This window comes from Dendrobates tinctorius, unplaced genomic scaffold (assembly GCF_039654945.1).
Source record: "Dendrobates tinctorius isolate UK_male_01 unplaced genomic scaffold, ASM3965494v1 ptg000396l, whole genome shotgun sequence".
Classification (NCBI taxonomy): domain Eukaryota; kingdom Metazoa; phylum Chordata; class Amphibia; order Anura; family Dendrobatidae; genus Dendrobates; species Dendrobates tinctorius.
This window is the reverse complement of record NW_027362062.1, coordinates 5,131,807-5,154,018: the sequence shown is the minus strand read 5'-3', so window position 1 is coordinate 5,154,018 and position 22,212 is coordinate 5,131,807. Positions and strand designations below refer to the sequence as shown.

Below are 22,212 nucleotides of genomic sequence, written 5' to 3'. Positions count from 1 at the left end.
GGGTCACATGATCAGGGGTCTCCATGTCTGCAGGACTCTGCTGTGCTGGTTGTCATGGTGCTGGATGAGGTAAAGTTTCTGTGTGGGATCAGGAGGGGTTTACAATGTGGATGTAGCAGAGCTGTGTGTGTTCGAGGCGTACGGAGTGGAGCCGCGCGTGTACGAGGTGTACGGAGCGGAGTCGCGCGTGTACGAGGTTTACGGAGCGGAGTCGCGCGTGTACGAGGTGTACGGAGCGGAGTCGCGCGTGTACGAGGTGTACGGAGCGGAGTCGCGCGTGTACGAGGTGTACGGAGCGGAGCCGCGCGTGTACGAGGTGTACGGAGCGGAGCCGCGCGTGTACGAGGTGTACGGAGCGGAGCCGCGCGTGTACGAGGTGTACGGAGCGGAGCCGCGCGTGTACGAGGTGTACGGAGCGGAGCCGCGCATGTACGAGGTGTACGGAGCGGAGCCGCGCGTGTACGAGGTGTACGGAGCGGAGTCGCGCGTGTACGAGGTGTACGGAGCGGAGTCACGCGTGTACGAGGTGTACGGAGCGGAGTCGCGCGTGTATGAGGTGTACGGAGCGGAGCCGCGCGTGTACGAGGTGTACGGAGCGGAGCCGCGCGTGTATGAGGTGTACAGAGCGGAGCCACGCATGTACGAGGTGTAGAGAGCGGAGCCAAGCATGTACCAGGTGTACAGAGCCACGTGTGTATGAGGTGTACGGAGCAGAATCGCGTGTGTATGAGGTGTGGGGAGCGGAGTCGCATGTGTACGAGGTGTACAGAGCGGAGCCGCATGTGCACGAGGTGTACGGAGCGGAGCCGCGTGTGTACGGGGCGTACGGAGCAGAGTTGCATGTGTGCGGAGCCGTGCATGTATGAGGTGTACGGAGCGGAGCTTGTGTGTACTTGGTGTACGGAGCTGAGCCGCATGTGTATGGGGTATGCAGAGCCGTGTGTGTATGGAGTGGAGCCATATGTGTACTGGATCAATGGAGCAGAGCCAAGTGTGTATGAGGCATACAAAGTGGGCTTTTCCCACAGACACAGGAGTACACGGCGGGGCCCCAAGGAGCACTGTAAAACTCGCATATGACTTCCACCGGAAGTGATGTGCTGGAAGCTGATCGGAAATTAGGTAATTTCGGGAGGAGATTGTGACGGAACCAGGAATGCTTCAGATCCATCACCATGTCCTCCTCCGACAGCAGGATCGCCTTGGAATCAGGGATGCCGGCCGTGTAAGTGGATCATGATATGTCCTGCATCGGGAGGCTCAGGTGGGCTGTTATGAATGGGTCACCGAGGAGAAAAAAACAACACAAGCAAAGTCTCAGAAAACCAGAGAGGTTGGTAACTATGCAGATTGCAGATCCCTGATCCTAACCACACAACTAGCAGCAGTCGTGGAGCGTACCTACGATGAATCTAGACGCCTCGTCACAACCGGAGGACTACATAAGCCTAAAGCAAGAACAGGGGAAAACTAACTGCCCCAGAGCAGACCCCAAAGGAAAGACAGCCCCCACACAGGTATTGACGGTGAAACAAGATGAAAACACAAACACAGGCAGGAAAATAGGCTGAGCAAGCAATGGGGCCAAACTAACTAGAAAGGACAGGAAAGGAAAGCCACTGTCTGCAATCTGCCAAAAACCCTACAAAAATAATGTCCAACACTTCTCATAGCAAAATTAACCCTGAAGTCACTAGACTTCTCCCACTATATCAGCACTCTGAAATATTCTGAGACAGAGCAAAAAGAGGCCAATCTAGTAAGGGGCAAAAAAGGCAAATTGGCAAATACAAATAAATAAGAGTGGAAATTCAGCACAGCCCCAGCCGGGGCTGGCTGACCACACAAAAAACTGAATAGACCAACAAAAGCAAGTGTGAACATTAGCAAAAAAACTTAGCTTGAGAAGACTGGAACAGAGCTGAAGTCCAAGACCTGAGAAGCAGACTGAATCACCAGCACCAGGATAGGGCGTCGGCTGTCTTATATCCAGTCTGATACTCCAGAGATCCAATCGTTATCCTCATCATCAGGTGGCAGATCACTACCAATTAAACCAACCTCACTACCTCCTGTCACCACCAGAGGGAGAACGGAAGGAGAACTCTCAACTGGTGGAGCAGAAAATGAGTTCACAACAGTGGGCATTACAATGGGAGCCGAGCTACTATAGTATCTTTATAGAATCTTTCTCTTTCTCTCTCTTTGTTTCTTTCTTTCTCTGTTTCTTTCTCATTTCTCTTTCTCTGGGAGTAGATGGTGATGGCAGTGCAGATGTTAAACCCTCTCCAACCAGGGCAGACCCCCAGAGATTGTGATGGAAGTAGAAGGCATGGAGTAATAAGGCAAGAGACAAGAAAAGTCACTTTATCATTTACTGTAGTTCAGGTGCAGTTCAGAGGAGATATTACAACTCTCACCAGGTTACAGTCTGCTCTGCAGAATGGGAGTTATCTTTCCCTGCTGTGACTCAGTGTTACTTCCTGCTATTCTAATCCCTTCTGGGACCAAGGCTTCCCGGAGTTTAGAACTTCCCAGTATTGCCTCTACTCACTGTGTATTTCGCCTTAAGCAACTTGCAGCTTGAATCCTGTGTGAAGCAGCTCAAGTTCCCACTTGCACTATCCTTCACTGATCCTAGGTTATTGCAGTATTTCTGAAGGAAAACACTTTTCTGCTGGTCGTATAATCCCACGCAGTCTCTCAGCTTACCACCCTGCTCTGAAAGCATGGATGGTCTAGGGGCTGGTCCCTGATGCTTCTTAGCTCTCACTCCTGGATCGAGCACATGTCTAAACATGACCTCCAAGACTTTCTTCCTCCTTCTTGTTCACTGAAACAACAACTCGGCCCCTCCCCCTCCCAGTTAGGGCATGTTTGCAAAGCTCTCAGCTTCAGACGAATGAGGGAGTGAGGCAAATTGTGTGTGTGTTGTGGTCTCTAGCAGAGAAAGCATAACTCTCATTGCTCACAAAACACATACAGAACAGTACATATTTAACCCTTTTGTGGAGATAAAGACGCAGGGCACCACATTAGCATCATAGGCCCAGTTATTTCCATGTACGCCATTGTGTCTGTGTGTAACGTTAGAAGCCCGTATACATATAGAGACCTTGTATCTGGTTGTATGACTGTCTAAATATATATCACTTGCAGAGAACACTTATGTGATTACAGCGTAGTTATTTTAAGTATAGTCACTCTATTCCATCCCTGAAAATAGAAATATCATATGTAAGCGCTGCAGTAGAAGTTGTGCCTCCAAGGAAGAAGATGTACACGTTACTTTTTATGCATGACATAGGATGGCTACAAAGTGCAGACGAGTTACAAGGAGCAGCCATGCGGCATTCATTTCGGCTATTTGGAAAAGCAGTCTGGCATTTCGGATATCTAGGTGTCTGTTCTGCTCATGTAGAAGATGGTGAAAGGCAGAAAACAGGAAAGTAATGAAGGGTAAATTAGCAAGGGGCACATTATAGCAACAAAGCACTTAATATGCTTCAAACTGGATGATGCAAAGTACAAAACATTACTTTCCAGATGTCTCCGGGTAACAAGGGTAAAAATGGAGTAAAATGTCCTTTGAGTAGAAGTTGTCAATTCCCCGTCCAACCATAACAGGAAAGGGCAACAGGGCTCCACATAAAAACACCACTCAAACTAGGAAGGCTGTAAATGTGATACTTTGCCTGAAAGCATTAAAGTCTTGAATTTGATCAGTACATAAATAATAGACCCCGTATCACAATTAGAATGAGATGAATGAAAAATTACAAAGTAGATCTGGGCCTTAGTTGGGTGAACTGTAATGTACTTATTTAACTTGTATTTTTAGACTTTAGTTGTCATGACTCTTGTCGGGTGTCCCGGGACCAGGGGCTCCTCCCCTGTCCCTAGCTCTCCCTGTACCCTGGGTTACTTCTGATGGTGAAGATGTCAGGGCCACATACCTTGCGTTAGCTCCTGAATAAGCCTTCAGTCTGTACCTTTCCCCCACCCAGGGAAGAGGGGAGTAGTAGTATACTGTAAAACACCAACCAGACTAACAAGGTAATACAAAAAAGGCTAAAGAAAAATATCAAACAGTGACCCCTGTTACAGCTAGGGGGCACTGCATGTTCTCCACAGGATGCGCACTGAGATGTACTGAGCCTATGGGAATGCATTGCGGTCAAAGGCGTAGCTGGAATTGCAATGGTGAAGCAGTGACCAATGTCACAGGTAGGGGTCACTGTGTGTTCTCACCCAGGTTGTGCACGGAGACGTATGAGGTCCATAGGTGTGTATGGCAGTCACGTCCATAGCGGCGACTGTAATGCAGTATAATAAAAAAACAAGTGTAGTCTTGGACATGCTATTGTCCAAGATAGATGTAGGGAAAACAAGTTCTGGAATGTGTGTTTTGAAACTAACTGCGGTATGTTAGTGGTGCAGTCCATTTCATTTCCGGTCCGGGTTTTCCATGTGGCTGAAGGCCACGGGCACTTTGTTAAAATCGCTGTAGTAAGGGGTATGGATGTGTCAGGTGCAGAATCAGTGTCAGACTGGTGTATGCTGATGTGCAGAGGAGAAACCTGCAGAGTGCTGGCTGTGTGTGAAGCAGTGCAGGCCAGCGGAGCCAGGGCAGCTGAATAGCCTGGCACCCACTGTGTACACAATGATGCAAGTCATCCATGGTGAGTGGTCTCGGATGTGGACAGTCCTGTGCCCGGAGGTGAACCGGACAGAGGTGACTCTCCTGTGCCCGAAAGAGGACTGGCGTGTGTAACTGTTGCAAAACAGGTGGATGGTGCCCGGCTGCGATATCCTGGACTGTGTATGGCTGTGTGAGTAAAGAGACTGTGATGCAGCGCTGCAAGACACCCATGGGAACAAGTCAGAGGAGGACTGGCGTGTGTAGTGTCTGCAACACGAAATGTTGTGCGAGTAAAGAGACTGTGATGCAGCAGTGCAGGACACCCACAGGAACTAGTCAGAGGAGGACTGGCGTGTGTAGTGTCTGCAACACGAAATGTTGTGCGAGTAAAGAGACTGTGATGCAGCAGTGCAGGACACCCACAGGAACTAGTCAGAGGAGGACTGGCGTGTGTAGTGTCTGCAACACGAAATGTTGTGCGAGTAAAGAGACTGTGATGCAGCAGTGCAGGACACCCACAGGAACTAGTCAGAGGAGGACTAGCGTGTGTAGTGTCTGCAACATGTAATGCTGTGTGAATAGAGTCTTGGATACGGTGCACAGACACCCACGGGAACTAGTCATAGGAAGAATGTCGTGTTTAGCGTAAAATGAAGGATGCCGTATAATATATTGTATATTCTGCAAATGGTGAAATGGATACTAATTATATGCACTGAAGTTATATGCGCTTGTGTGGATTGGACTTTTAATGCTATGAGGAAACACATTAAAGAGACTTTTGTGTGTTACTGCCTCTTCACTGCGTACAGTGCTACCGCTGCACTACAATACACACACAAACAACAGAGGTTACACCAGGGAGTGGAGGATGGGGTTAAACCAAAGTAGGAGAAGAAAGGGAATCACAAACTCTAAACCTAGCAACAGGTACAGATAAATCCACCAAACACCTTCTCCAACAATTACCACTAACAACCTCCAGCCATGCAGCAAAAGCTATCTGACAAGGAGTGCTAGCCAGGACCCAGGTTATGTGGGTGATGGGAATTGCTAACAGTGCAGAGCTGAGAGCCTAAATGCTCCGGAGCTCACAACTGAGCAGATTAACCCCTCCACCGCCAAAAGAATCTTACACCATTTAATAAGAAGGTGAAGTGCTTCTAATCCGTGCAGGAGTAGAAGAAATCAGACACTACTGTCTTCTGGCTCCTGTCTGTCACGGTAAACCCGTGACTTTAGTTTTTTTTTCCTTGTTGTTTACGAAGGGTTAGCAATACGCTATATCACTCAATTGGTATGGTTAGATAAAACTATAGCCAATGTGATTTTAAGAAACAGTGCTAGAAACTTCAAGTTCTGATGAACAAGCCGCTTATTATTAAAGCGTTAAAGGAAATCGGTCATATTGTACATGTAATCCAATCTGAAGTCAGCATGGTACAGAGGAGAAGCGGAGCAGACTGATATATAGGTTTGTTGTGTAAGGGAGGGACAGGACTGCAGACGTGACCTGAATAACCGCAATATCTAGGTTCAGTCCTTCCCCTACAGAAAACTGTACTCTTCTTTCTGGCATACTTGCATCTCCAGATTCAGCTTCCTCTGGACACTTTCCAGGCAACGATGGTCCCTCTTTCAGGTGACCCCCAGAAATGGTGACACAGTCCAAGTTAACTGTAACACTTTCTTTACTGAGTACTTCACACGTTACGTCCACAGTGGGTACATTGTGACATTTACTTGTTTCCTCATCTTTCCCTTTCTGGCTGTCACTTCTGTGCAGTACACACCCGGACCAGACCATCCTAGACTGCTTCCCAGTTCCTTCCTGGCCTGACCTCACCATGATGACAATTTCTCCTGCCTGTTTCGCCCCAGACTCGAAATCATCAGTCACCAGGTTTAGTTGTCTCTGGTAAAGCATCCGGCCTGTCTGTACCAATCTCGTCGAAGCTTCAACTTCTTTCATCTCAGCTGCCCAACCGACTCCTGCCCTAAAAGCATCTGCCCAAGTGATAAGTCGCCACATCTTTCCATTTCTGTTCTGGCCCACTGCTATGACACGCAGTGGCCGTGGGTAACAAGGACTATAGCGTTTGAACGTTGCGTGTCTGCCAAGCTATCCGGGCCTATAGCCCATGAATACACTAGGGCACCCTGGCCCCGTCTGACATAACTTCCTACTAGCTTCCCTCTTACTACCCGGCAGCCCCTCCTACAATTAACCCTCTATAAACATCCTATAAGCTATACCTATAAGGCCCACTAGTATGCCCCCATCTAGTGGCCCACAACAGAACTACACTTACCCTTATCTATGGGAACTATATACTAAAGTGCCCTCCTCTAATGTTCCCCAAAAGGATGCACTGACTTACCCTAACTGTACATGAATATCAATAACATTATATTATACAATATTATGCTAAAGGAACACAAAACAATATAATACAGTTCTCTGTAGAATGGTAACACATATATACATGTGGCAAAACCATGAAAGATGAGTGATAATACATATTTCTATGTAGCAGCACCGCAAGCATTCGACATATACATTATCAATAAGCAATATGTAAAAATTAAAAATCAAAGGACAATTAGAGAAAGGGAAAAAAGAAGGACATAATATCTCGCCCCCTTACAGTTGCAAGAGTCAATAGAACTTCTATTTTTATGAGTCCAGTGGGTGGTCCTACTCAGCGATTGACCATCTTCCCTGTATGACCCTTCATGCAGAGATAGCAGTCACTCACTAGAAGGACCGCTCACTGGACTAATACGAACACTAGGGATTTTAATGAATAGAATGGAAGTTTTACAGAAAAAGTCTATGGACCTCCTCTGATAACATCCTGCCTTCAGATCAGATAACATTCTTTTAACCTGACAAGTTCCTTTTAAAGAAGACCTGTCATGCTGCCCTATGTTTCACAAGTACAGGTCTAGACTTCTAGCTGCTGAAGAGGCAAGAAAAAAAATTCTGTGAAGCTTGTCTGCTAGGAGAACTAAAGGAATTCTCTGGACACATTTGGGACGGATTTATCAAAGGTGCCCAGAAGTCTGGAGTAAACACCTTAAAAAGTCCCAATATCTTTGTACTACTCGTCAAACAAATTTTGGCATTTATACAACAGTCCCTGCTGGCTATGCCAATATGTGTGCGGCGTGGATGGGATCACACCTGCCCATCAAATTCATCACCCGACGCGCGCCAGATGTCTGATAAGCTTGAAAAAACTCACTCTGAAAAAAGCTTGAACCATTAAACAGTGAACACAGCTTAATGAATCAGGTCACTTTACTCCAGCGAATGCTTCATTAAAACTGACTTGCACAACGCTAGTTTTAATCAAACGCCCCTGTAGTTTATGAGTCTGATGTATTTATAAGGACAGTGCCCATCTCACTTTATCCTGCACCTTTACAGTGAGCGACTCTTATTCACTGCCTTGAAGAGTGGTGGAAAAGAGGAATGCTCTCATTATGAATACAGTGGACTCATAAATTAAGGGTCCAGTGTATTCTTTTAAGGTTCCTTCTACATGGCAGAGCATGGTTGTGCCATTTTGGCTACTAGCGGCATGGATCTGTAGCTGTGCTATGCATAGTAGCACAGCATTATGAAATAAGAGATCCGATTCATTATCTTCATGATCTACAGAACAAGACTGTGGTGAAAGACTTCATGTAAACACAAATGTATCAGATTGTTTACTACAAAAGAATATAAATGATCATAGTTTATTGCTTCTGTAGAGGAAACACTTGGGAATTAAATGTTGTCAACTTTAGAAATTCCATTTTAAATAGCCCATTAGTGAATTCCGAGATAATGGAGTTGTTTTCTTCCAGAATTGTTAGAGTGGAAAGTAGTTACATAGATATCTCACAGTCACTTTGGAGGACCAAACAAAGTCACAGAGAGCCCTCTATAATGTAAAATGTGCAATATTTAAATTCCCCTGCGGAGGAGCTGCAGGAGATTTTAACATTTTCCTACAAGGTTCCACTGTTGCAAATATTGATCTAAAAATTCTTCTCTAGTATGGGTTATGGAAAACATAAAAAAATCTCAAAGGTTTCAAAATGCTGTTGATTATAAGAGATGAGCAAACCCATTCACTTCAAATCAAATGTGTGTCAAATTTTTAAGGTCTTTTATGAACCCGTCATATTTGAGCAATTTACTCCTTCTTGTCCGTCCCTCTTGCCTTGCCATTCACTCTGAAAAAAATGCTAAAATCCTCTCTGTTTTAGACAAATTACAGCTGCCTGCTGATATCTATAGAGAGGATGGGGGAGCAGAGTGAGAAATAGATGCAGAGAGACAGTAATGCTGATATTTGTTTTATTTTGTCGCAGTACTGGATTCAGAGGTACATCTCTCAGTGATGCTAGATAATAGCTTCCATGCTGCTGCTTGTGATCATATTCTCTATAGAGAGGATGGGGGAGCAGAGTGAGAAATAGATGCAGAGAGACAGTAATGCAGATATTTAAGAGTTTCATTTTGACAAAGTACTGGATTCACAGGTACACTGTTCAATGATGCTAGATAATAGCCTCCATGCTGCTGCTGCTGCTTGTGATCATATGCTCCACAGAGACCAGTGAGCAGGAATTGCTTGTGTCTCCATTTGCAGTGTATTGGAGAGACATTATAGCAGCTAGTTTCTACACACTAACTCAGAGACAATGGATAATTAGGCAAAGAGCCTACAGAGGGGAAAACTTGTGAAAATGCAGGAAACAAGTCACATAACCAGAAATAGTGATATACACACAGGGGTGGACATATCATAGGTGCAACAGGAGCCCAATAGTTAAGGGGGCCTACTTTCACCTCCAAAGTAGGGAAAATTGTACATTATGAGGAGCAGTTGGACTGCAAAGAGCTAATATATTGCTCATGCAAAGGAGCCCCTCTTCTGTCTGTGTCTGTCCCCGTACACACCGGACATCTTATTCTGAAAAGTGACATTAAATGCTGGATATGCTATAAATATTTTAGTTTTTTGGTAAATAATTACTTCAATGTGCAGTTCTAGATCTTATTCTATAGTCTCTGCTTTCCTCCAGAAAATAGAGCTAGAAGGCAAGAACTGCTGAAGATTGCCGGAGCTGAGCTGATTACATCTAACGCACCATATAATGGTATATTAGGAAATCATACCACTAACACTGCCCTTCCATCTTCTTATCAGCCCATTAATACATTCTACAGGGACTCCCATAGTGACGTTACAAGTAGCGATGCCTCCAACAATAATGGGAAAATGCAGCCTAAATAGGTCTGTTGTCCAAATCCTGGCGCCATGTCTTAATCTCTGAAGTCAACGTGTACAGCACTGGCGAGATCTGCTCTAAACTGTATTATCACATTAATTACATCTTCCATTATCTCTGCACAGACATTGGAACATTCAGATAAAAGTCATTTTCATCGTAATGGGATCATGCCTGAAAATATGTCATCCCGGTGCATACAGCAGAACAGTTACATGTAGTCAGGGCTGCAGAGCACGCGGCTTCACGTGTCAATCAATGGAAGCATGAACACTGACACAAGTGGTTTCTGTACATGTATTAGGAAAGAATAAAAGAGGTAATTGGCTCACCTTTCAAGCAGGACAGTTCAGTATGAAAACCACTTGTAATTACCTAAAAACCCTGGTAGACCTTGTTTAGTCTTGGTGTGGTGCCATTGTGGTAATTGCAGGTACGCAGGATGCAGTGACGAGTCGCGAGACAATTTGGTGCTTTCTATAATAATGTTTATAAGACTAGAGGGAACTTTCCTCTGTCACGGCTTGATCACCAAAAGGGGTAACACGGGTTGCCCTCGCAGGGGCTCTTAAACAAGCAAACACAAACGGGTAGAACACGACTACTTCCGGCAATAGCCGGTCATTATAGGGCCGCGGTATGGCCGACTACGGGTCCGTAAATATATAGTCAACTTAGCCGTCCAGACGTCCCTCGCCGTTCGGGATGGTGGTCTTTCGGCATAGTAGTCGCTGGGGCGTTGGTGAAGTCTTCGCGCCCTCTGGCACGCTGATGACACAGGAGCCCCACAGGCCCCGGCGGAGTCCTTGGACGGATGGGCCACAGTCCCCGGACTGGGGCAAGCAGCAGCGATGTAGGGTGGTGAATCACAGACCACCTGCGCAGCTAACGGCTGCGACGGGGAGTCCGCGACCAGCCGAGGCTCGGCCCCTGCTGTGGATTGGAGCGGGACAGTGGTGGCCGCCGGCGGCACTGTACTTGCCGCGGCCACTGGTGAGAGCAGGGTGGCTGCAGGTGGCGGGGAACAGGCCGCAGCCGCGGGCTGGAGCGAGATGGCAGCGGCCGCGGGCGACCGCGGGTAGGCCGCAGCCGCGGGCTGGGGTGAGGCGGAAGCGGCCGCGGGTCAAACTGGGGCTGAAGTGGCCGCAGGCTGGAGCGGGGCAGCAAATATCGGATGATCGCCCTGGGGCCGTCCCTCTGGAGTCCTCAGTCGGCGTCTTCCCTGGCACTGGTAGGTCGCTCTATCTTGCAGTCGCTCCCTTGGTCTCCTGCTACCTCTGTCCCGGTCTGCTGACTCATCGTCCCGGGGATTCCCCGCCTCCTTTATCCTGGTCCCTCCCCCAGCCCATCTGTCTGTCACAACGGTCCGTCCTCGAACTCTGTCCCCCGGGGACAGTTTCCCCCGGAACCCAGATGACGGCAGTAGGACCTCTTCCTACTGCCCGATTATACTTGTCCTATGTCAACACTCATTTCTGTTTCAAGAATGGGGACCCATCTAGTGGCCATGCGGGTGTAGCTTCCCTCCATTCACTTCTATGGGAAATCTAAGAATGGTCAAGCTCAGCAATTTTTGGAACTGTCATAAACTAAATCGAGAGAGACAAGCTTCCTCTCCATTCACAGCTTCCAAGAGAGACAGCCCCGATCTAAAGATAAGTGTGGGACACCCATCAACCAGACATTTATGCAACATCCTGAGCAATTTTTATATTTAAAGCGGGCCGGTAACTTACCATAAATATGGATTTTTTGGGGGGAACCTGGTACAAATTCCACTGTTCTTCTAAATCTGGCATATTTCTTTTGTTTCTGTGTCCCTCCATTCTTGATATAAGACCCCTCTTCTTTGTATGTAAATCTAATTATTTTAGTCATATGGGAATGGTCAAATTCTATATGTGGGGTTTCGTGAGCATCGCATCAGGTTGGCTAAAATAACTAGATTTACATACAGGGAAGATGGAACCATATGCCAAAGCAATGTAGAGACGCAGGAACAAAAATAACGCCGGATTCAAGAGAGCAATGGCATTTACACCAGGTCAACTGGCCTACTTTGGACACATCATACTAAGAGAGCAATCACTGGAGAAGGACATCATGGTCAGAAGAATAGAAGAAACAAGGCGAAGAAGACGACCAGCAATCCAATGGCTTCATATACTAAGAAGATAACGGTGGTGGAGACACTGGTGGACCTATCCAGGTTTGCACAAGATCGATCATCAATCAAGTCACCATGGCTCAAGATCAAGCCAAAGGAATAATAAATAATAAGTATTATAACATTAAATATTAATTGCAAGTAACAAATTATGTCACTTAGTATAGTCCAATTTTGCCACTTGTTTGGTCTCATGTTTTATTCTGTATGCATCCAACTTTTCATTTTAAAAAGAAAAACTTTGAAAAAATTTTTGACCCCATTACAGTGAAGACTAAGGTATCACCTAAAATTCACTATAAACCCCATGCACCACAAAGAAACTTGCTTTGGTCTGGGTTTGTAAATCGACACACAGTCTTATTCCAGCCGAATCGTAGTTTGAAAGGTTTCTTCTGCAGTCTTCACACGATCACTGTTGGGATTTACCGTTTATTGTGATTTTTTTACTGCAGGTTTGGGGATGAGTCAAAGGATCAGCCACTTGACCTGTCAGAATGTTCTGTGTAATGATGTCAAGTTTCAAAGCTTCAGATATATTTCTAGAGACCTCTCACAGGCATTTCTGCTATCTCATTGAAACATTAATACAAGTGGTATGAGAGCAGTAGGTGGAGAAGATTATGGTGGTTAAGAAGAAATGGATTATTTTAATTGCACCATTGCACCATTCATTGCACTTATATTGCACCAACATAGCCTATATCGCTATACATGTCCCTAATCTCCAGTATTATATACACACACTATTTCTGACTAAACCTATTAACTTACCAGTATTTTATTTATTTTTACATGAACCATTGCTATCAATTGGGTTAAATCTAAAATTGCCCCTATTATAAGACAAATAATCTATTATTTTCCAAAGTAAGGCTAGGTGCAGATGAGATTCTCTAATGTGAGAGAACCAGGCTCTTATGCACATGATACACTGATCAAGCTCTGATCACAGTTTGCTCAGATTCTCTTGGATGAGAAGATAGAGGACAAAATATTTTCCATATTCTCCATTCTGACAGTCCGTGAAAATTGGACTGCACTCATAGGTCATCCGAGTGCAAACCAATGTTCTACCCATCTACTCATCAACACGCATGGCCAAGTGCAATCCGAATATCGGATCCCTCCGATCGGTATCCCTCTACCCTGTCCCAAAAACCTTTATCAGGGTACATAGAAAAATGCATTAGTTGTGTAGGCTATAAATGCCCATACACTTTAAGGTAAAGCTGGCCAAACGATTTTTTTCAGTGTGTGGGTCCTTACAACTCTTCCTAACAGAAAACGTTGGAAAGAATCTGGATACGTCATGTTGTATTTCAACACTCGATCCTTTAGCTCTTTGGGAAGAAAAGCCACCACCAGAGATTTTTTGGCTGTATCTTGCATCCTATTAGGAGGAACATATGCATGCTCGGATGAGTTGAGCATGCATGTGGATGGTAGGATTCGGAGGAATAGTTGTTGAGAAAAATGAGCAATTGACGGGTTCTTCCTAGTTGACAATAAACAAATTAAAACGGTTGTCCAGATCGTGGGTATTAATACTTTTTTTTTACTCTGGCGTCTTTTAAAAGTATTTTTTTTTTCATCTCCTGGACAGCCCCTTTAAGAATCTTGGTGGTTTACAAAATATAACCGATTTGTTAAACTATGATGCCGGTTACTCGGATGTCACTTTTGGCCAGTAAACATAATGTTCTTCTGTAGTTTCAACCCGGTATTACTTTATATTCCTTGTTACGTTGTTTTAAAACTTGAAGAAACCTTAAACACTGAAGTTGATTATTTCTCAAGTGTTCTGAGCCAAGTAAAAGACATTTCAAAGAAGTGTCCCCGAGGTGAGAATCAGTTACAATTTTGTACCAAATTCACTTGACAACATAAAGAGCAACTATATGTCATGGCAACATTTTGAGGAAAAAGCAGTAAGAACAAATGAACGAGTTGTAAAGAAAATATTGAGTTTCAGCTTTGAAGAGGAATAGCATGGAAAGCACTTACTCATAGAAGGGAAATTTGTAAGATAAGAGGTGAGCATTTCCATGATTCTCCACCAGCAAAAAGAAGCAATGAGTGAGCAGCCAATATGACCTCATTTGCATGCCACGCAATGGCACCAGCTTGGGGTACATATTATTTATTATTATTTTTAGGGAGGGAGCAGCTCCACCATTGTTTTTTAATGGAAAAAATAAAAATTCTTGGAAAATCAGTTTTGCGCCACCTAATCTGAAAGCAGCTTGAAAGATGATTGATTCCAGTGATATGTCACTTACTGGGCTCTATGCTTTAGTTTTTGTTAACATTGTGTTGTGTTTTTTTTTTTTTTATCAGCAGGAGAGATAAGTATAATAAGCAAATAAATACACTCCCATGTAGTCCTCCATATTCATGAGCTTTGTATAACCACCACCGATTGGCAACGTTCTGTGTACATAGGCAGAAAGCAGCCAATCGGTGGTGTGGGCAGGGTTATACAGAGCGCAGTATTCAGAGAACTGGTAGATCTGCAGTTATCAAAACTGATTTTATCAAAACTGCAGCAGACAGCCCAGTAAGTGTCACATCGCTGGAATCAGGGTCTCTACCCCTACATCATGCTGCTCTCAGATGTTTTAGCAAAACCTGGTTCCCTTTAAATTTTATTATATGTTCAGAAATCTTCTCATGTCATGAAGACACATAAGAATTCGATAGGATGAGTTGGAGTTCTCATACATCCAAGACCCCCCAACAATCACCAAAACAATGGAACAGGAGCGCTCAGTTATCATCAGAACTTTATTTTTGTAAACAAAATCTCATTCATAGAGAAAATATTGAATAATACATAAAAGACCTAATTTTGTGGAAGCTTGCAGCCGCCAGCGAAGAGGCGCTTACTGAATACAGTGATGTCGTGAACCCAGTAATGGCACAATCTTCAGTCATATTGACTGACTTTAGAATTTAGATTTTTGTATGAGAAAAACTAGCATATCTCACTAGTTGATAAAAGGTAGACGGTGGAGCTTTACTTCAAATTATCAGTGACTTCACTCATTTCTGAAAACTGGACAAAAATCAAAACAAGCAAATTGTTAGGAACGCACTAAATAAAAATGGTAATAAAGTGCGCTCGGGGTCCACCGTGCAGTAGATGATATGACTGCTGCTAGGTATTGACAGAGGAGCAATATGGCGGTATAATGCGCACGGGTTCAGCTTCACCCAAGTGCGCAGAGCGGGCTCTGTTTACACACAGAGGCACCGCAACAAAAACATACAAAAAACACTGAGCCTGTTAGTATCACAGGCCTCAGGTAGATGCACACACGGTATCACAGGAGCAGGACCTAAGACAGAGGAGCTGCGTCCCTCTAGACCTACCGTGTGTGCGGTGTGGCTACTGCGGGCGCCAAGAAGGGCTGCAACTGCAGTGCGGTGTAGAACACTGCCGCTGGACGACAAGGTTGGAAGCAAGCCCGATGTCAGACGCTAGCGCAGAGGTGCGGTGAGCACAGTGGCCTAAGGCTTGCCACTGACTGGCGCTGACTGCTAAACTAATTCCCTATCCACATGCGTAATATCAGAGGGAAGGGGTTTCAAATGATTCAGTCACCAGAATCATACATCCGTCACCATTCACACATAGCAAGTATAGTCTATACTAGCACATGGCAGAACGACCATGCGCGCTTTTTATAGCCGTGCGGGACCTTCCAGATCTCCGAGATGGACCAATGAGATCTGGAGCAGGACCTGGGCACATGACTCCCGATCTCCAATGGGAGGTTGTCTCGTGAGCATGCCCAGTAGGAGCACAGAGGGACTTAGTCTCTGGAACGGTCTGCTGCTCCAAAACAATCTCCTCTGCAGTAGATAGACAGCAGGAGACCGCAGAATGTGAGACTCTGGATTCCTACAGAGCAGACGCAGAAACCTGATGCCTAACACAAATATATCAAAGTTAATAACACATCCCATTAATGGGAAAGCTCTCTTGCTTCACTTGTTTTCCTCCCAAACTAAAAAGCATCTTTCACTTTTAAAAATCCATCTTGACAAGGGAGATAAACTTTCAGCATAAGAAATCAGGCTACAGCAGTTCATAGTAGTCTAGAGGAAGGAAAATCTGCAGAGCAAGAGAGAGAAACTATTGAAGACTCTAGTAAGTGTTTTATATCACCTCAGTGCTGGATTCACAGCCACGCTCCTCAGTACTGTTGTATAATGTCCTGCTTCTGAGCTGCAGAAAGATGGAGAAACAGGATCTACTCTTCTTTGTGCTATTTATGGGATAAATTTTAGCAGTTAGTCTCTACCCACTAGCTCAAGGACAGCTGAAAAGTAGAGATAGAGTCTCCAGAGGGGGACTTGTGAAACATGCAGGATGCAGCTTATAAAATACTCAGAAATAGTGTCATTTCTCATGTACACAGACATGGCAACTTTTTTTAAGTGTCACATGAAACAACAGGTACACTTAAAGGAACAGTCTGTGACTCACTGCTGCTACTGTAACAACCTGTGTGTGAGATTGTATCATAGAGCCATTGTATAAGTTCACACTGGTTTGTTAATGATCAGTTCTGGACCAGGTAATTACTTTGGAAAGCACCACTTTTACACATGTGGTGCCTAGATCACATGTTAAGCTACACTGCCCTACTTCTTCTCATCTATTACCGGCAGTAGAAGATTCAGTATAAATTCTATTTAATAGGAGCAAACACATCAGCTGTTATCTAATCCCGCGGAGACATAATTATACTGACATGCAGAGATGTGTGCAAGCAATCCGCGTGGTTCCTGATCAGTAAACAGGACATTTATTTGTAGTATCTGCAACAGGTACTTCTCCATTATCATAGTAGTGGAATCGGATCTATCAGCTATTAAAGTGTAAATGTTAAAGTGCATCAACATTTGTCTGGCCAACGCCTAGTAACTTATAGTACAATGTCATAATTCACACACATTGGATCAAGATGGTGCTGAAAAGACTATTTCATAAATGTACAGTGGGAATCTAAAGTATTCACACCCCTTTACATTTTTCCCTCTTTGTTTCATTGCAGCCATTTGGTAAATTCAAAAAAGTTCATTTTTTCTCATTAATGTACACTCTGCACCCCATCTTGACTGAAAAAAACAGAAATGTAGAAATTTTTGCAAATTTATTAAAAATTAAAAAACTGAAATATCACATGGTCATAAGTATTCAGATCCTTTGCTCAGACACTCAGCTTTTTTTTTTTTAACCCCAAAGCTGGATTCACAGCTGTACTGACTAGTTCTGCCGCATGCAACGTCTTCTGAACATGTGCTACTTAGGGACAGGAGAGCAGGAATCCCTCATGTCTGTGTGTGCTGTGTATAGAAGACATCAAAGAAGCCAGACAAGATTTATGGGCCGGACATAGATCTCCCTGAGAATCTGCCTCCAGAGCTTATTTTAAATGAAAAGAGGATGTTAAAAGTGTGAGACATATAGATCAGGAGAGCAGACTGTCAGTCATTACATATCTCACACTGATAGCACCACCTTTCATTCAAAATAGGCTCTAGAGGCTGGTTCTCAGGGAGTTGTGTCCCAACCATAGATCTTAACAGTTAATTTACATATTTAGAAAAACATGGATTTCTGTGAAATAAGATATCAGAACATAGATATCTAGGTATTATTTTATTCAATGTCTACGACCCTCATGCCCATATAAACGACTTAGGAGGGTTCATCCTACCGACAGATTCCCTTTAAAGAGCCCATGTTGAATCTCCCAAACATATCTGTTTTAGCTAATACATCTATTTCCCATAAAATAACATTTGTGGACCATGTTTTCTTAGAAATGTAGGTTTTGCTGCTACTTGTTATTTCTCCTAGCAAGTTAAGAATAAATGGACCACTGGGTGTTACTGTTTCCCCTTGTCAAAGGGGTGTGTTCTCTCACTATGTGACGGACGCTGTCCAATCAGTGCTGACTGTAGAGACACGCCCATTTGATAAGAGGATGGTAACACCCAGTGGTCAATTTATTCCTAAATTGCAGGAGAAGAAAACAGCAAACAAAGGAATGGTCCTTCAAAAAAAAAAAAAAAAATTGAAATAGAAAATCCAATGATACATGCTCCGGAATTGTTATTTTACGGGACCTCTTGAAAATGTTCTAAAACTCCACTGCAAATCTACTAGAGTATATTAATATCTAACAAAAAATTATTGATTTCTAGTAGAATCCAGATTGAAACTAACTAGATTTGTCTTGAAATTGTAGATATTAGATAGATGACCCTCTTTAGAGTTCAAGATGACAAATCTCCATCAAGGTAAAAATGTTGAGGAGCTTTTCCCCAAGAGATGAACCAAAGAAGCCACTTGAAAAAGTGGTAAAACGTCTCAAAATTACTAATTACTCCATTACCGGGATTATTTAGACCCTCTATTTTATTCTCTTTATATAACTTCACTCCTCGTCATGATCTAATAAATATTTTCTTCATTTTGGCAGACCATTGGTCCTTGGCTGTATACTGGAGAAGATGGGGAGTGATGGAGCACGGAGCGTCCTCGGTCCACTACAGGTTGGAGTACACCTCATCGTGCTAGTTTGTATACTCGAACACTCAAAGTGCTTTGCTGAAGTGGCCGCCAGCCAGACACCAGGAATGCAACTTTCTGCCAGAGAGGGCGCTAATCTAACAGGATCCAGTACCAGGCACCAGCCGCTAGTATTTAATCATGTCTACAATTTCAACGTTCCCCTTGGATTCCCATGTACAATGGAACCAGAGTCTCCGGAGGAAGCGAGCTGGGTTTCTCAGCAGACAGAGAATACTCCAGATGCTGGGAGCCAGATCACCTTTACGCACAGTATTCGTGTCCCGCAAAGGTTATGTCAGTGCTATACAGCTCCGCAGTCAGTGCAGCATCTTCTGAGTAGGATCGAAGCTCTGGAAAGGGAGGTGATGTTACTTCAGGAGCGGTGTAATGAAAGAGGATGTCAAGATGCAGAGGCCACAGGTAAGAAATTTTTTATGGGTATTGCAATGTTGATAAATTTAGATCCACGGTCCTGTTTTGTACACAAAAATTACCAGTTCTTAACTAAGATTGTAGCTTGAGATTGCGATCACTTTTCAGTTGTGAGCTATATCAGAACGATGCATTACTTACTAATTTAACAGGGTTCTTAAGGCCTTTAATATCAATGGCCTATCCTTAGGCTAGGATAGGTTACCAATGTCTGATGCCAATGTGCGACACCCAGCACCCCCGCCGATCAGCTGTGACGGCCCAATCGGTTCAGTTACTGAGCTGCACAGCCCCATGGATGGAATTGTAGCCGCAGCCAAGTGCTGCACACCTACCCCCTAGCGATTTGATTACGTACAGTACTTAGCTGTGGTCACAAAACAATTGGTAGAGCTGTGCAGCTCCGTAACTGAGCAATTCCGGCCGCCAACGGCACCTGGAACAGCTGATTGGCGGTAGTGCCGGGTGTCGCACCCCCACTGTTCAGACCTTGGTGACCTATCCTAAACACAGGCCATCAATGTTGAAGTCTTGGATAGCACCTTTAGCTTTAGCTGAGCAACCCCTTTAATAATTACAAGTTAGAAATACAAGTGCTCAGAAGCATAGAGGTTATTACGTGGGAAGAGATGATTTTAGACATATGCTGCCATTCGTACTGTTCTGGGTGAACCATACACTTAATCTACACTACATATAATGAATGATTCCAGATGTCAAGTGTTTTTCCAATCAGGTGTTGCCATTGTGTGATACTAGAAAGAAGAGACATTTACTCATACGTTACATCCGTCTTTTTCAATGTCTGCACACTACATTCCCTCAAAAGCCCTTACAGAAACCCACAATGTATCCAATTGCCAGAACTGCTACATTGTTCTCAAAAGGTTCCATTTGTGTATAGCACATGCATGGATCAAAGCCGCACAGCTCACCATGCAGTAGCTGTTTTCTCCCCAGTGAAAACAACATGTGTGTCATTCTCCCTTATACACTACAAAGACACCTATGCGAGAACATGCAGCATTTGCCTTTGTTTGTTAGGTTATAACATTTTCCTCTGTTGCCAAGCAGACTGTTATGCCCAGCCGTGGCTCACACGGCTCTGTGGACCCACTATGCCACAGGATCGATGTGAAGAAATCAGAGTATATCTTAATTACCCAGATGACTAGGTTTTTGCAAACCAAGAAGAATTGACATGTTATCTTTATATTGGCTTGTGGATTTAAGTGTTTATTTCTGGTGGGTTAAGAAGATAGACTTGCAAACTGATCTACTATTTAACATACTGTGTAAGTCAGTAATAGTGACTTGTACATAGTGTGTGTTTATCTTTGTTTATTGATGTGTGCTGATATGCTAATTGTGCACTGTATTCTGGAACCACCAGCTTGTTGACTTCTACAGTAGATAGGGAAAGGCTGTGAGGGTGGACTGAAGAACACGGAGTAATTCTAAAAATAGCTTACATGCCTCGGGTATAAAAAGACTCAGAGATCTCATTACTAATACTGAAGTAACACAGAGCTACCAGCCGGACATTCTGTAAACACCCAACTGACGAGAGACAGGACTGCAGCCAATTCATCATGGCACCATCACGAGGGACACGGATCTATGATTCTATAGGAAACAACCTAGGGGTTTTCGGTTCCGGTTAGAAGGACACAGATCTGATCCAGTGACCATCTCTGAACCATGGATATGTTTGGAGAAAGCCAGGTTTTGGGACCCACTGGTCACCTGGTTCCAGGGAGATGGTCAGATAAGCCAAGTGGTGACTCTCATATCAACTGGCTTTGGACCTTGTATGGACTCTATGGACTGTCATCTCCCTATGCTTGTCTTCTCTGTGTTTGTATCACAGGTGGAATAGCGATCCTGGGAGCTCTGACGTAACATCCACCATTATCCCGGCGAATCAGTGGAAGGGTGAGACCCTGTAATGTGCACCATCTTGGGGGTTATTGCTACTGGGATTTGTGGGTCAATAAAGTATTGCCACACTGTTTTTACCCTAACCCTGTGTTGTCTGTGTAGAGTATTGCCCACGGGGAGATAGAGCGGGTGTTAGGCGGGACGATCCCTGGTTCATGCGGTTCCAGCTAGCAGACTTGGGTGCCCACCAACCCCCAGTTTCCCCACAATCGGGCTACCCATGAAGGGGTGTAACTAAGTGGCAACCTTGGTGTACACTGGAACCTCTAGTGGTGAGGTCAGGCTTGTGCGGCAGGTAGCTGCCAGGTACCACTCCTGGGAAGAGTACTGCAGCTGGTGACCCAAGGGGTCAGGTAAGCGGACACTACTTTAGGGCTTAGTTCAGACACGCAGGTATAGGATTCAGGATCAGGGTTAGGCCACTCATGGACCGGGGGCTAGATTCAGGCACTGGCCACTCTGGGATCAGGGGACAAGTCTGAGAGCAGGACTGCGGCGCACACACAGAGTGCAGTAAGTAACAGAAGGAACACGCCGGGAGACAACACCGCGGGGCTGGGATGGTATGTAAGCCGGTGTCCCTGCATAGAGGGGGAAGAGGACACCATGCAGGGGCATCAGGAGCAGCGTTTGTTTGGTAAAACGTGCCTTAAGGATTATTTTGTTGAATGAAGTTCAATGGACAGTGATGCTCGTAGAAAACAATGCCAAGTAGAAATGAATGAGTTTAGCATTTTGGCCGTCTCATTATAATAACAATTTAGCAATATTATGAAGCAAAGTTTTGCAATTTCTAACAAAGAAAAGACCAGTACGATGTCCTACAGGGTTCACTTTTATAATGCTGAGATATGGATGACAATTATCCCAATCTACACCCATTCATTTTGTGAATGCCATGTCACTAAGGGCTTATTCTGATCTCTGTGGTCTTCAGAGATAGAAGCCGTACGTATGCTAGTCTATGGGGCTGTTCATATGTCCAATTTTGTTGTCAGATCGATCCAGCTGCGTAAAATCATGGAAACATGTCCGATATTTATCACAGGGTTGGATGAAGCTTGACAATGTAAGTCTATGGAACCATGGCATAAAAAAAAAAAAATCGGACAACAAATTCGGATGCCATACATGTGCTGTCTGTTT

At 44.4% G+C, this 22,212-nt stretch overlaps 1 protein-coding gene across 3 annotated transcripts in view; it reads left to right on the top strand.

Annotated features, from left to right (window-relative positions):
- Positions 1 to 22,212, top strand: part of TNR (tenascin R) — a 544,894-nt gene that overhangs the window by 265,891 nt on the left and 256,791 nt on the right. For all 3 annotated transcript variants that reach the window (XM_073563658.1, XM_073563656.1, XM_073563657.1), the window contains exon 2: positions 18,602 to 19,113. In XM_073563658.1, the coding sequence (XP_073419759.1) occupies positions 18,633 to 19,113 (481 nt within the window). In that variant the 5' untranslated portion in view covers positions 18,602 to 18,632. The remainder of the gene's footprint in view (positions 1 to 18,601; positions 19,114 to 22,212) is intronic.